General features: G+C 22.9%; 1 protein-coding gene across 4 annotated transcripts in view; it reads right to left on the reverse strand.

Moving 5' to 3' along the window:
* Nucleotides 1–17,620, reverse strand: part of LOC114132690 (acetylcholine receptor subunit alpha-type acr-16-like) — a 198,802-nt gene that overhangs the window by 42,220 nt on the left and 138,962 nt on the right. For all 4 annotated transcript variants that reach the window (XM_050200973.1, XM_027998223.2, XM_050200974.1 and 1 more), the window contains exons 2-4: nt 13,774–13,913; nt 9,806–9,850; nt 2,538–2,647 (exon numbers count right to left, since the gene is read on the reverse strand). In XM_050200973.1, the coding sequence (XP_050056930.1) occupies nt 2,538–2,647; nt 9,806–9,850; nt 13,774–13,913 (295 nt within the window). The remainder of the gene's footprint in view (nt 1–2,537; nt 2,648–9,805; nt 9,851–13,773; nt 13,914–17,620) is intronic.

Raw genomic sequence — 17,620 nt, forward strand, 5'->3', positions numbered from 1 at the left:
AGATACACACGTAATTATTGTCACTATAAAACCACGTCGTGGTATGCATGAAGATAACTATCTCATTAGTCGTTAGTAAAATATTTACAGACCTACAGTGACCCATTAAAAGTACCCACTTGTTTATTCGGAATTATGTAACTAGTTATAAAATATGACCCAACTATAAATCATCATTCACTAAACAAAAATCAATCAATTTGAGACTTTATAGGTCCCCTATAGGAGTTGTCAAATACATTATATCGTCGTCATCTCATCTTTGAAATGCTTTTATCTCTGAATTTAATATTTTCACCCTTGTTTTAAATTTAGTTGTACTTTAACTAAAGTTACTGGCTTATAATTATTTTCTATCTACGGGAAAAAGTCTACCATCTACCTTCCTAAATGTATACTTAATGGTAAAATTAATTTTATAATGGTCCAATACGTGACATTACAAATACATTTTTAGAGTAGAACAGTGTTTACAACTTTTATGGGGCTGAACATTAAAACTATATTATTAAAACTTTAAATTATAATTCTAAAACAACTATATTCCTTTTGTTAAAAAAATCAACGGATAATTGTTAATTTTATATATAGTATTTATATTTATTAAAAAAAACTACTTCTCTAATATTATAAATCCTACTTCTATAACGTTACTGTTTTTGACGAATTTTTGGCATTGCACTCGAATAAAACTTTTTGTTTCATATTTAAAAAAAAAATATAAATATTTTTGATGCCTTCTAAAATTGTATAGAATTGTATTTTAAGGAGAGCTTTTAATGTTTTTATACCTACTTTGAATATAGTTTTTTTTTCATATTTACCATTTAACGTTATACTTAATAAAATATGTATTGTATGCTAAAAATTGATTTGTATAGAAAATGTACTGAACCGTTAACGATTTTCTCAATTAGAATATAAATTTAACATAGAATTGAAAAAGTTGTAAATATTTTTTATCAGAAAGCTTAACCATAAATTGTCAATTATAGTCTAATTTATTTTTTCTTTAATTGTCAATATTCTAGAACTTCATGAAAATTTGTATAATAATTTTAGTTATTAATAATTGAATAGTAATTAAAGTCGTTTAGTAAAATAACATGGGAAGATATTATAGAATTAAACAAAGCGTGAAAAATCTTCTATGGCTTTAAATTGGAAAAAAAAATATATTCAACCAATAATATAATTTATCAAATTATTTTTCATATTATACTGAACTTGAAAAGATAAATAAAAATAATATATTCATTAACTTAACTATTATACTTTAATATGAATTGAGAAAATTATGACACTTGTTATATTTTGATTTATGAACTGGTTATAATATTTGATAAGAAAAATAGAATATTGACTATTTCAAGAAATAAATGCGATTATTCTTAGCTGAATATTCCTAGTATTTAATAATTTTCCTGTAAATTATTTTATGAACAAAAGCCACACCATTAAGTAACGTCTTGAGGACAATGTAAGTAAATTACAGCACTTAGCTACATTCCCTGTATTGATTTTCCTTAAATGCTTATCTCAAATGTCACCATCTTTTATAGTTATTTTTATCTTATCACATAAATAAGTTTCTCGATGTTTGTATAAATATATAAGCATAGATCTTATTAATGCACACTCCAGGAAATTATTTTACAATTATATCAGTTATCAATGATGCTTATAATATGTATATATTTTAAGTTGTTTTTAATAGTATAGCAAATTTAATATTTCAAAATTTCAAATATTTAGTAGGTACATTAAATCTAAAATAAATTATTATTTATTAGTATATTATACTGTATAAAAAACATACTTTATATAATATATAAAATGTTATGTTATTTGGTTTTGAAACAAAAATACTTAGATAAGAGTATGAGTATGTTTTTGTAATCTATATTATCATAAAAAATTATTTGTTTATTTTAAATTAAATTAATAATATCGTTAGTATGATAGGTATGTAAGTTGGTATTTATAGTTCTAAAGCAAGTAAAAATAAATATAAGTATTACTAGTTATGTATTTTAAATTAAAATAAAATTTATGTTAAAGAAATGTACTTTGAAATTATTAAGTAAAATATTAGTAAGTATGTAAATTTTATTACAAAATAAAACTTAAAGAGATTAAGAAAAAATAAATTTAATTTTTATGCTATTTAGGTAACTCGTTTGTAGTAAATTAATTGAAAAAGCATTTAATTTTAATTTTTAATGCCATTTCAAATGCCTTTTTTTTGTATATCCATAAGATTATGGTAAACTTAGGTGTATGGTCGATATAATATATAATTTAAGTAATGTATAATAATAAGAAATATTTAATAATATTTTACAGTGTTAAATTATAAATAATTATATAATAAATATTTGTCAGTTGTATGATATGTGATGTTATACAAATTGTTAGCTTTTACTAAATAATAAAACAATTAGATATGCATAATGCCTTTTCAGTCTTTAAATTAGACCAATTTATTAAGTTGAGTAACATTTTATTTTTTTTAAACTACACAATTAAATACTAACCTGTTATACATGAGTATGTCTGGTTTCCATAGTCGATTTGGATTGAGTCTGAGATCCTTGACACCACCATACTCGGAAATGTTCCACCTCATATTGTAATCCACCCATTCCTAATAGTATAAAATAATTATTATATATATATATAAATTAGTTAATAACATTATAAATTACTAACAATAATTCAAGTATAAATATAAAATTTTTCTACTCCTTAAAATGCTTGTTATATATCTATAAACTATTCTGTTTAAAACCCAAAATTACACGAATTTTGTTGATCCCAGGGAGGGAGCTTTTGTATAATATGCTATATTCTACAGGGATACTTCTAATGACAAAACCAGATTAAATCGAAGCTTTCACAGGTTGTTTCCAAACATAGAAATTAGTTTTCCGAATAACTTTTCTCAAAGGGGAAACCGTGAATTATGTTATGCGTATTGCTGTCATGACGATATTTTCTCATTTGAGTAGGATATATTTTACTTAATGTTTGCAATATACGAGTAGTTTTCTATGCAGAGAATTTTCACAATGTACTTAATTTATGATTTTATTTATGTATCTAATTAGAAAATTACCTAATGGTTCAAATTTAAATTAATATTGTAATTAAATTGTTAATATTTATTAGAACACAATTTAAATAATGTGTTATTTTTTTTAAAAGATAAATTGTGTTAAATAAATTCATCTGATGAAGCTCTACAAATAGGTTATTGCATATATTATATTATAATGTATTTTTTTTTTGAAATTTACGTTATTTAAGTTTATTAAATAAAGTAATTATTTAATACCCTTTATTTTTAAATTAGTTATGTTTATTTTTCTTAAAATATTTAGGTATGTATGGCCTGTATTAGATAAGTTTAATATAAGATGTTATTTATTTAATTATCGATGTACTTAAAAAATTGGAAAATCATGTATAAAATAATGAAAATATGCGAGTATTACATTTTAAACAGCTCTCTTAGCCAAATATGTATAAAAGAGTGAGAAAGTATGCTAAGAAAGATAATATTTTTCAAATTCTTAAAAAAATATTATTATTAATAAAAAAAAAAAAATGTGGAGCTTATGTGTTATGGGGTTTCATTTAATTTTTTTAGTTTATGTATTTTTATTGACAAATGATATAATTTATGTGAAATTTTTAGTTGACTAAAAGTACTATTTTATATTTATGATTATCTATGCATTACAGTAGATTACGATAAATTACGTAATATGCAAAATAAAACTATTAAATCCCTTACTTTAATCAAAATAATATATTTGCCAAAAATAAACATGGTATTATTGTAATACAAATAGTTTTGTTCCTCAGATCTGGTCTTAAAATTTAATATCGTTTAAAAAGTAACCATTCTATGCAAAAAATAAAAATAAATTGGCCATAAGTCAACAAATATTATAATAAAAACGATATTCATTGATATTTGATTTTTTTAATACTTAAATTATTATTTTCTTTTTTTTCAACAGTAAATAATTTGAACTACTTTCCCATGAATCAAGGTTGATTGTTGAACATGAGGAATCCATTAGTTTTTTCAATTACGCTACTGGTTAAGAATATTAATATATTATATATGTGTACTATGACAGATTATATTAAAAATGTTGGTTATTTTATTTTATTCAGAGTAATTTAAAAATTGGGGTTACTTGGACTTAATATACTACATTTCAAACCTATTGGTGTTACTTGATTTATACAAGAACTAATTAATAAACTGGGTTATAAATGTGAGTGTCACAATATAATACTTAAAACTTAAGTAGTTAGTGATACGTGTAGTAAATCAACAGATTATAGAACAAGTGTGTATGGCATGGTTGTTTGAAACGTTTTCATAATCTGTGACCAAATGTAAACTCTCAGTAAACAGTTAACATATTTCTTAAATGATACGGATAGGCGTGTTTTTATTTAATTGTATTAATTGAGATTTAATTTCAAGAGGTCTAAATTGTATAACTTTGGTAAGTACTATAACTGTTTATAAACAAAACGCACCACGGTATTTAAAAAACTTTATTTTAGTTTGTTAAACAGTAAATTAGAAATTTAGACATTATTCAGTTACGAAACCATATTATCACAAGTTAAAAATCTTACCCATGGGTTATCTTTGATCCATTTTCGGTTCTCAATATTTTATTTCTATCTTTAATTGTAGAATATTGTCTTTTGTTGTAAAAGTTAACTTTGAATGATCGTGTGTTTTCCGCTTGTTTGTATATAACCGATAATAATCATGAGAACTATAGTTTGATATACCTACTCATATATCATATGCATTATACTATTACTATTTTGTGAAACTCTTTTAAATACGAACACGTCTTTGTAAAATTTATTAAAATGAAAAATTCGATTAGGGGTGTCAATAAATATAAAAATATAGTAATATAAAATACTATAATGTATGATTTATTATGATATATAATCATAGCAATTTTAAGAGATATATACATAAAGATAACAGTTAAACAGTGGTAGTACTTATAAAGTTATTTAATATTTTTTAGGGTTAGTGCATGTTTCAACTAAAACTCAATTTAATTAGATTTATTCAATCATACATTATTTAGATTAAAGTATAAACGTACAACAAATTCATTATCTACCCTATTAAAACATTTAAACCTAATAATTTGTTTTTGTACTTACTATTAAGAATTGTGAATGCTGACCGAACCCATTTAATAATACGTACATAATTATTTTTTTTTAAACTTTGCATCTTTTCCAGTTATACAGAACATTTTATGTATAATTAATTAATATTAAGCATTTATGTATGATGAGACATTATAATTTTTAAATATAGGATATGCTAACTGAAGATATTCTGTTTAAATAATATTATGAATTTAATAATAGCCACAGGTATAGATGATATCATAATTTCTAAAAAGTTTACTTTAGCAACATGATTAATTTATGAAAATAATATATCTGAGGGTATACCTAATAATTTACGAATACCACTGTTTAATTTTTATCTTATGATTGTAATCATAAAATATTATAAAATATATTCTTGAATCGCGAGATATATTGGCAGTCCATTCAGCAATGTAATAAATAATATCAACTTTCTGTTTAATTTACAATATTACTTAAATGGAATGTATATGGTAGGATACATTACTAATTTAAGGGTTAAAATTACGCAAATGTATTGTATATAATACAATGTAACATAGTATAGTTATGATGGTTACACGGCGTTTAAGATAGGCAATTTAGGTACCCAATTACATTAGATTCATTTTCAGTATTCTAGTATTCTAGTATTTTAGTATACTTATGAATTATGATCGATTAAAATACATTGGAGTACGATATAAATAAATTAGTTTAAGTGAGATGACATTAATAATATTATAAAGTTTATAATATTTTAGTAATGATTAAATAAAATCTTAGGTAATTGGAAATAAAGCAATTATAAATATTAATCTTATTATATATTTCATGGATGATTGTGTTGTAAATTGTAGGTTGTGATTGTATAATAATAAAAGTTTCAGAAATGTCTTATAATATTTATATACAAAGTATTTGGTTAATTTTAGTCATTTTTTGGTAACTATCAATTTTTTTTTATTTAAAATGTAACAGAACGGGATAAAAAGGTTATTAATTATAAGTTATGTTTTCCATAGAATAATAAAGTATAAATAATATATAATATATAAAGTAGTTTACAGAAGTATATATCTTATATATTTATATTATGGAATTGAAAATTATTGTAAAAAGAAATATAAAGTGAAAATAAAGGAATTTTATACTGTTGTATAATTTAACCCACGATATTTTTATTATACAATATTAACTAACTCATGTAGTTTATAATTCATACTCAATTATTTTTGTTACACATTCGCGACCTTTTTAAATAGAGAGAAACACTTGGTAATTGGATTATTTCTATAGTGAAGTTCATTCCTTGAATAAATCAGAAAATCACAGGTAACTTACTATAAAGTATTTAATATTAATAACAAGTATAATATGGTCATGTGTACAGCAAATGCATTTTACAGTCAAATATTTGCCTCAATTTTTATTTTATTATAATATCTTGTATCGGCTGTCTTTTACGTTCATTTTCTATTCTGCATGTAAAAAAAATAATAATATAAGTAAAAATATTTCGTTAACTAATACTAATGTGTTTCCTTTAAAAAAGAATTCAGCTCTTTGATATGTGGTATATATTTTATGTAATTAGATATCTAATACCTATCAATAATACATTATGTGAGTGTTGTGTGAAGATAGGAACTAAAACTTGAAATAATTTACCGTAAAATGCATATAATATTGGAATAAATTGTACTAACATCGACATGTTGAAGTTCAAAAACATTAATTATTCTTATTTATAAACCAACTATCAATATTTCTTTACGTCATAGGTAATAAAACTATAAAAGGGACACATATCAATTATTGTGTTAGAATAGAATATTAAAATAAATTATTATTCAACCTGAAACTAGAACCTAATTTAGTAATATACATTATGTATAAATATAAATTATATATTGATATAAATGTATAAATTGTTATTTAACGTTTCAATGATCATAATTAAACAAATATATTTTTAAAAAAATAATGTGAAATTGAAACATTTCTATTACTTATGTGAATAAATATGAGTAGGTAAGAAATTGATTCAATTTGATGCTGATTATCATACAAGTGCCTTTTTATTGTAATTATACATTTTTGCCATTTGTTATTGAGTTACACATGTGCTAATATGTTAACCTATCTACCGTCATGTTTGCCTAATCCTCGGCCTAGGTGCTTTTAAGGATTAGCTGGGCTGATAAATAGATAAATACAACACACTAAAATGAAATAGAGAGTAAAACTGTTCTTTGTGTAATACCAGATTGTATATTATCATATTATAAACTATATGGAAGAGTTTTGATTAGATGTGAAGAGCATAAGTGCATTCTCTTTGGTAGGATTTGATTTTTAGTAATAAGATGGAGGTTGATTCTATTTTATTTAAAAAGATCAGATGTCAGCACGTTGCTGTAATACGAGTTGCGACTTCCAAAGACTTGTAAAATGTCTTGAAAATTGACCATGATGTATTATTTTTTATTCTAGAGCTGTCGCTATCTAGTTATTAATAATGTAATGGCGTAATAACAATATTAAAGAAATATCTGCTAGTAAGTTTAATATATTGTGAAGTTGTAAGGAACAGTAATGATTAAAAATATCAAAATACAATAAGTGCTCAATATTTAATAAAATAATTAAAATAAATAGGATATAAAACTGTCTATCATTTCAAATCTTGTTTATCTTGATGCTTTTGTGGTTGTTCTTGAAGTTATATAAACTGAAAAATCCTTATTATTTTTCTTGAAAGTTGTTAAAACTATAACTATAAAAGTTATCCAATATAATTTTAATATTTTAATTAAAAAAAGTAATTACCAAAGCAGTTTGAGTAAATCAGACTAAAAGATTTTTTTTTAAATATTTAAAGTGTATTAATTTTTTTTTTTTTTACATAATTTTTTTTAGATTTTCTAACAATGTTTCCTATTATTTTAATAATTATAATGCTAATACCACCTTTGTAAAACCTTAAATTAACATAAAAATAACTGTCTATTCTAAATCATAAATTAAGTATTGGGATATTGATTTTAGTTTAAAACTAAAAATAAAACATGTCTATATGATGAACAACAGTAAAAAACTAAACAGAGACGAAGTAGACGTTTGAGTAAGTTATTTAATAATATGTTTTAAAAATTAATATTTTATAAATAATGTTTATTTTTTTTTCCAATTTACTTAAAACGTAACAAGATGTCTTCAATGTGTCATATAGGTAGTATTTAAGTTATTTAATTATTACTTTTATTATCATTTATATATCATTATTTGATAAACCCTTATCATGTTAACTAATATAATTTCATTTTATTAATATCGTCCAATTCTACGGGTTTCTTAGACAAAAATAATAAAAAAGAATAATGTTTATTTCCTATTCATATTGATAGCATGAATAGATTAGAATTTTAACTCTTTTTGATTATATTAAATATTAAACTAAGAGTATAAATAATATTAGATTTAATAGTACATTTTTTTTTCGTAAAAGCTGCTAAAGCTTATATTAGTTAAATTTTATTTATAATAAAAGTACTTATAAGAAAAAGAAGAATATATTATGTAATATGATATAATATATTATCTACGTTAATAATTAGAATTAATATATATGTGTAAATTTTAATTTTTTTCTAAAAATACTATATGATAGTTAATATTATAGAATTAGTAAATTTAATGTGCCAATGGTCTCATTAACAATAATTTAATTTAATTTAATTATTTGAATACAGTTTTAAATAAAGTGTAATAAGACTATATAGGCAAAACGTACAAATTGAAACAATAATAAAAATAATGCTAATGAAGAATCAGTATTTAAATGCTATATAATATTTACAAAAACAATTCGATTATTCATTTAAAATCAGCATAAAAGTTTTAAATAAAGCTTTGTTACTTTTTACATTTTATACTTTCAACAGAGGGTCGAATATATTATTGGCTTAACGATACGTTTTTTTATGTTATCACTTTTATGGGTGGCAGGAGTGCTGTAAAATGCTTAATAGATCCAAAATAGATTGGAAATTTGATACAAATGGTACTTTGAAGAGGTAATTTTTTAAAGTGTCTAGTCGTTTCTCAGAAAATCACTAAAAACTATGTACAAAAAAAAAACAAACCACCTTAATAGTATAGTTAGATAGAGGCAAAGAATTTTCCCATTATTTTTTCAACTATTTAACTAATTTAATACTCACATTCATTTTTTACTGATTATTTTATTGCAATATTATAAAAACGTAATTTAATATCGAAATTTAAAAATAAATAAACGGCTTAATGAATGCTATTTTTCAATTATTACATATTATCAATATTATGTAAATAGTGCATATCATAATATTATAGTTCTTTAGGAGCGCTATTTTCTAAGTCATGTAATTTTAAGTACTGAAAAATCGAAATAAAATAAAAACAAGCTTCTGTTTTAATAAACCTTTAAAATATTTGGTTCAACCAATGAATACAAAATTGATTTCTGACTAAAATATGATAGTCTAAAAATATAAAATCATATATTTTGAAACGATAATCAAACGTATATTACTTAGTAAATAATTAAAATAATAAAAGTACTCACCATATTTAACCAAGCATTTGTTATAACGATTTGATTTTTTTCATCCTAAAACAGTGTAATGTTAGTAAGCAATAGCATGATTAATAAATATTATATTAAGACAAAAATTAGTAATCACACAGTTAAAGATAAAAAAAAAATGACCTTGTAAAAATAGTGAATAATATTAACAAGTTCCACATAAATAATATTTTAAATCATTAAAAATATTTGCAATACAGCAACATGAACACAGCAATAGTCATTTTACAGTTCTAATAATTTCATAATAACAACGTATTTAAAATTTCCATCTGAGCAATTCAGAACACTAACATAAGTCATTATAAAAGGAACAGATAAAAAAAAAATACTTTTGAAATCACTTATAATTCTTTTATAGTATTGTTATAACAATTGTTGTATTATTTTTCTTAATTCCCTGAGTATAGCAGTCAATAATTTAAAGGTATATTTTATGCATTTTGAATGATAAAAGGTTGTTTATTTTCTTTCTAGTAGGTACTTATTCATTTCACACTTTATTTTTTATCAGTTATTTTAGTAAGATATTAATAACTACGTTAATAACTCGTAGTTATAATATAATATATAAAAAAATCAAGTAGTTAAATTGCTACAATCATTGAATGATAACTTTCTTTAAGTAGATTTTATTTCAACAATCCTCTTTAATATTATGTTGTATAGATTATTTAATCTAGCTGAGTACGTACATTTTTAATGTCATTGGTGTTTTATTTTAAGATATAATAAACATAATCTCTTCTGACAATGTTTAATTATGACATAAGTTGATTGTCGTGGGAATTTAGTTTAATGAAAAATCATTCATAATAATACGTGAAGTGATCCTAATTTATTTTTAAATATTTGCTGTAGTCATACAAGATTTTTTTTTAAAGGAGGAGGATATAATTTTCCTAAAAGTACATACCTGATATTTATATTATAGAGAATAGAAGTATTTTTTAGAAATATATTTTCATAATGGAAGACGCTTTTATCATTTTTATTGGAAAGTGGAACTACAACTCCTCACTATGTATGTGCTATAGGTAATTTTTAGTGACTGTACTTACGTATGTTTGAACAAATGGTTTAATTCATTATTAGTATATAATGATTATGAAAGGTAAATATTAATTAAAATTTGACGATTATGTTTTTAAAAGCTAAACTATAGTTCCTAGTACAAATGGTAAATAATTATAATAAACAAATATGTACATAATACATAATTTGTTCATAGTAAATCAGTTACTTCTGGTGAATATAAATTAAAGATGTATGTATTTCTTTTTTGGATTTGCTTGGATAAGATTGGGTTTGATGTTTATAAAACCGCAATGTGATCACTATACTTTTTCAGAGTTGTTTTTCTGGATAAGTTTATTTTCGGAGCGTCAAAGGTATAAATGTTATAACTTATAAATAATAGGTGACAGATCACTGCCCCGAGGGACACTCACATTTATCTTGTGGTAGGAAAAAATGAGTTGTTATATTTCACTAAAAAAAATCTATTTTCTGGGGAGGAGTTCAGAATGAAGTAATAACAAAAAGCAGGTAAAAAAGATTTGAATGTGAATAATAATAAACCAGACAATAAATGTCAAGTACAGATGTGAAATACGCTTGGACTCTGTTGCTTTGTTACTCAACTGGCAGTTCCATGCGATATCAGAATTCATTTTAAAATAAATAGATTTGACGTTTTGCTGATAACATGTAGCTACTAGCTTGTTATTTCATTAAACGCTGTCAACACTCAACAGTTTTGTAAAAGAATATTATTTTTAGATGGCGAGGTGCTAGTATGCAGTGGTCGTGAAGTTGAAAGTTATAAAAATGTGGTCGAAAAAGAACTTTGACCTGTTTAATTTTCTATTAATGATATCAGCAGTTACTTTGTTTTTTAAATTTGATTTAAATGTATAAATAATTGAATGATATGAAAAATTAATTACATTTAATTCGTGTTTCAACGATTTATTAGTTTTATCAGCTATATAATATATTGTGATCATTTAAGTATTTTATTTTTTTGTCTGTCTTGATTCTTTTAAGAAGTAGCATTTTAGAAAATAATTTATAATTTTATAAATATTCTTAAAGAATTTTGTTACTTTAAGCTCATAATAATAATAATACGGAATACTTTATTAAATATTAAAGTTATACACTTTTTTTTTCAATCACTTATATAATGATACTTATAAGTAGTAATTGTAGCAATATAAAAATAGTATATTATGCTAAATTTATTTTTTTAAGTGTTTGAAGTTAAAATCACGAAAATATACAACTATTTTTTAGAAAGTTAAATATTCATATAATTTTAAAAGTAAAATAATGATTTTTCTGCTTTAGATTTTAATGATTTTGTTGTTATTCAAACATTTTTAAGCACGCAGACAGTTGGTTCATTAATACAAAATTATTTATTTATATAATTTTTATTTAGATATTTTAAATTGAGACTGAGTTAAGATTTCAATAAATAATATAATTTTTAAAAATGATGGTTGTTCGATCACAACTTGTTAGTCTATTAACATTTAACCTAACTTTTGTCTTGATACATCTCATACATATTAATGTTTTCGTTTCGTTTTGTATACTTTAAAGTTTAAACTGCTTAAATCAACATTTATTGTAATATTGCTTATGCAATTTGTATCGTGTCAAAGTTAAACCTTGTCAACTGATACTATTGATATCGAGGCGGCCGACCACTAGGGATTTTAGTAACATGATTCGTCCTTTACAAACCTTATCTAGAAAACTTGTCTAGACAGCACCACAGAGAATACAGTTTGTTAAGTTATTTTAAAATATAGCTTAAATATTTGAAGAATAAATTCATTAAGAATATATTTTGAGGTAAAATTGTTGGTTATGATTTATTTATTTATTTATTACTATAGTTACTATGAAAATTATAAATACATTAAATTTTAATGTTGCTAAATAAAAACGAATACTCTTTATATATAAATTATAAGTAATACATATTTTTCTTTTTCATTTAGAATGAATGGTCTACAATTGGTATTATATTTTTACTATAAGTTACAGTATGTTGACATACCAACCAATAAATTATATTCCTAATTTAATTTTATACTGTGTCAAAATATTTGTTTACTTGATCATTTAATATTGTTAATCTTAAATGTGTGCATTACTATTTTTTGCGAGTTCTTTATATGCGTATAATTTAAATCAACGTGTTGATATAGTGTACTTTTTACAATTTTAATATGTTTACTCTCATGTTAATATTTTAAACGTACTCTGCTTTCCACATAACACTGTACATAGTATAATTAGATATTTACAGTATATACATTATTTTTAAACTTTTTATTGTTCACCATTTTGATATTGAAAAACAATCAAATTTTATTTTTTAAATGAAAATCAGTACTTTAATATTTTAAAATTCTCTAACTGTCTACCAACATTTAATTTTTTTAAATTAATTTAAAATATACAAAAAAAAAAAAAAAAATTGCACATAAAGTCATAAAATTAAAAATATGAGTTAGCGTATAAATAGTTATAGTTAATAATTGTTTCATTAAAAAAAAATGGGTCATTAGAAAACGGTAAAATATATAATGTTTTATATTTTTAAATATAGAAATTTTAAAAAACAAATAATAATTTTTCAATACAATGATATTTTTGTTGAATTTATTGTGATAGACTATGATTTGTTCTATCATACATTATATATACTACTTTAATGAATGATCGTAATTGTATTTTTAACGGACACATAGATCATTAGTTAGGCAGTATAATATAATTATGATTTATATACGCTTATCCATTTCAAAGCAACTACGAATTGATGTCACTATGTTATTTGCTTTTGTATTGAGTAAATTGCACTTTATACTATTGCCACACAATAACATTTTACGATCGAATAAAGTGTATAGCTAAAGTATACGAACCACGTCTATTATCTGCTGTAGCGAGATACCAAATGTAACTTCAAGTGGATCGGATTCGTTGGATACAGGTCTCTCCAGAGGGTTGTAATCTATTAAGAGGTCATCCAAGAGTTGCCTTTCGAATCTACCTTGAACGCTCTCTGAAACAAAATGAACATAAAAAAATTAGGTAATGACCTTGATTTACATCTGCACACATATTATTATTATGTAGACATACAACACAGTTTTTCTCAAAATCATATAACAGCAACAATAACAATTACGAATTATAATATTTACGAATATATTCAACAGTGCTGATTTCAAATTAAAAATTAAACAGTAGGTAGATCTGCAATTATTTTACGGACAATGAAATCTAAAACTAGGCATACTATTCTCTAGTAAAAAGTTAATTAATAAATAAACAGTATACAATTAAACTTAATATAAATTAGTTTTTAAATTTTGTATTTAATTTTCCTTAGACAATGAGCTAAACTTACATTAATGAAAAATTTATTTTTATCACTTTTTAGTTTTTATTTAATTATTTGGTTAAAAAACCACATACGTTGATTAAATTTGGTATTTGCAATTGAATAACTACTTTAAATGTATCAATTAAGATTGTGAATGACCTAACTCAGTGACAGGTATGAACACAAATAGTTTATTTTTAATATATTTACCAAGTGAAACAAATGTAAATGTAAATTTGCATCTTTAATTATTGTCAGTTTAGAAAATTATTTTTTAACTAATATATTAAATTTATTTTAAAAATAAAGACTTTTTATAAAAATGTTAATAGACTTTTATAATTGAATTTAATGTTACCATATATGTAAAAAAGAGAAAAATTTATTTAAGTTTTTACGGATTTATATGATACTGTTTATTGGTTTTTAATTAGTCTAATTTTTACTGCCATATTTATCATTATTTAATTTATGCATTTTAGTCCATCCATATTTTAGTGTGCGTTAAAATTATAGAAATGTGTTGTACAAATTTAAAAATGTGTGACTTATTTAAATATAAAATTAACTATATTAAAATAAAAGTGTGAAATTTAAATTTTTTATTTTTGAAGCTAAAAATTGAATTTTGTATCCCATTTATTAAATTCTGAACTGAAAAATGAGCGTGTTAAATTAACAGTAATGTAGCTTTATTTTGTGGTCCGTCAACTGTTTCAACAAGTCCCCTAACTTTTGGAGCAGTAATAATTCATCAATATTATCCAACTTTATGTGTGTTTCCTAGTAACAAATTAGATCTAGTTATGAGGGTCAGAGAATGTTGAATACTTTTTAAAATAATTGAAAAAAACAATAAAGCAAAAATTATAAAAATGGAAATCCTTATTCAACACCAGTTTTACATATTTTTATTAATATTCTTATATTTTTTTTATGTATAAATTAATATTTTCTAGGTGTAGTATAATTTTTAAAATATCTTGTTTATGTTTAATAACAAGACAAGATATATTCATAGACTTCGAAATTTTTTACTGTTTCAAATTTATTATTGTTACATATTTTTATGTCTTAATAAAATCATTTAAATTTAATTAAAGGTTCCATATAAAATTCTACTTAAAATTTTTATGAAATGTATAAAATGCTATCATCAAAAATTAAAATGTGAAAACAAAAGATTTCTCATTTACTTATCTTGAACTTATATCGGTAATTTGATCATGCATACCTGAAAATCGGTATACCTCGCTTTGTGAAACAATTCGATTAACGTGGCCAATCCACATGTGGTATATTTTCAAAGGTGGTTTAAATTACACTTTAAACTGTCTTGATATTTCTAAGAAGTATTTGAAATTTTTATTTAAGTTGTAGCGTCCCACGTATGAGCAACGTAGCAAAATCAAATGGTTAGTTTTTGATTATACATACATTAAATGAAAATTTCTTTTATTTATGTTAACTCAAAGAAATCCATTTTAAAATCCAAATAATATTTAATTTTTATAAGTATGTGATTTTAAAAACGAAGCTATAAACACTTATCTAGCCTCAAAGAATGTGCAAAAAATTTAATGCAATTGTTTAATAAAAATTTTCATTCTATAAGTCCCATGCAACCGTACATTATTTTATATACATATATTTATATACATTATATTGATGATTAACTTATAATTATTAGCTTACATTTTTTAAATATCTAACTAGTCTGAAAGACTGAATACTACTCAGATGGTCAACTAACGACGATAATAATATATTGTTACATTGTTGATACTGTTTTTTCAAGTAATTAGTACGATCTAAATAGATAAATATACTCTTATAAAAGTTGTAGGGAAAACATATTGTTAGCAACAACTAACGATATTGGATAACAGAAAATTCAAATCACAGGACAACCTTACCGGGCGAGATTTTTGTACATTCATTTTTTTCTACACAATATAAAGTTATTATTTATTGTCCTAGAATAACTTTTCTTTTAATAAATTATACTTTTAATGTGTCCTCTCTGCCTAGCCCATTGAACTCTCTAGCAAAGTTGGCGTTTGGCGTTTGCGTTTCCTTTTCAAACCCTCTGTTGCCACAGAAAATCCGGTAAAAGTCGTTCGTACGGCCCATAATTAAACTCCGTCCCTGCCGTAGAAATTTCGCGTTAGCTCGCCAGATGTCGTATGGACAACAATCAATAGTCGTACCCGTATTTTCTAGACTACTTTGAGATGATAAAGTTTCTCGCCTACCTCTCCATCTGTGGTTTTCTGGTTCTTTCTCTAATTCTTTTTTTTTATTTCTTTTTCTTATACGTTGTTCCTGTTGTTGTTGAGTTATGATGCCGCTAACAACTTATAAACAATATAATATATGTGTATATACATATATAAAATCTGTATGAAAACCTATATGTTTAGAAAATGTGTCATAGTCGACAAGTTTTAAGTTCTTAAATTTAAAAGTGATCGTTTTATTTTTTTTTTAATATTTAAGCAAAAGTTTTATAAATTAAAGATATCTATTCTGATATTTAATAAAACAAATGGATTTTGTTGGTTTTCCAGAGGCCATTTTATAATAAAAATATCAAAGTCTGTCAAAACTTATGTGAATTATTTGCCTATTCCAAAAGTAAACATGGTACTTTATTAACCACGAAAATTAAAATGGCGATATGTTTTAAAAGCAAAAAAAAAAAAAAAATGCATAAAGTAGAAAATTCTCTCATAAATAATATATAATAATAATAATAATAATTATAGGTACTTAAAATTATTATGAGAAAATGAACTATAACCTATACATGTAGAATAATCAAAATGTCATTTTGTTTTGTTCTTCTGGGTCTCGAATCTTGTAATAAAAATAAGTGGTTAAACCATTACTGAAGCCGTAGTCGTCCAGAATGTGAAGCGTATAATCAGTGTTAAACCTTTCATATATCTAATTCGTTTACAATATATATATATAATGATATATTATATTATATAGTTTTATTTACTTTCAATACATTGTGTGATAAAATTTTGTAATTATTATGGAATTCATTCAGTCAAGAAAACAACGATTTTAAATTACATATTATGGTAATATATATAAATATCATATATATATATGTATTATGCATACATTTTATACGTGTATTATTTTTGTCATCGAACGGATTAGAAAGATACGGATCCATATCATTGTATTAAATTTATTAAATTATAATTTTTTATTAATTTTTATTCTTTTATATTCTAGGTATTTAATTTGTATTATTGTTTACAAAAATATGACTAAACTTCAAAGTATAAGCTATATTTTCTATAATGTATTAAATGTGTATTATTTTACTGTTATTGTCTTAAATGTTAGAATCTGCAATTTCAAAG

This window comes from Aphis gossypii, chromosome 2 (genome assembly GCF_020184175.1).
Source record: "Aphis gossypii isolate Hap1 chromosome 2, ASM2018417v2, whole genome shotgun sequence".
NCBI lineage: Eukaryota > Metazoa > Arthropoda > Insecta > Hemiptera > Aphididae > Aphis > Aphis gossypii.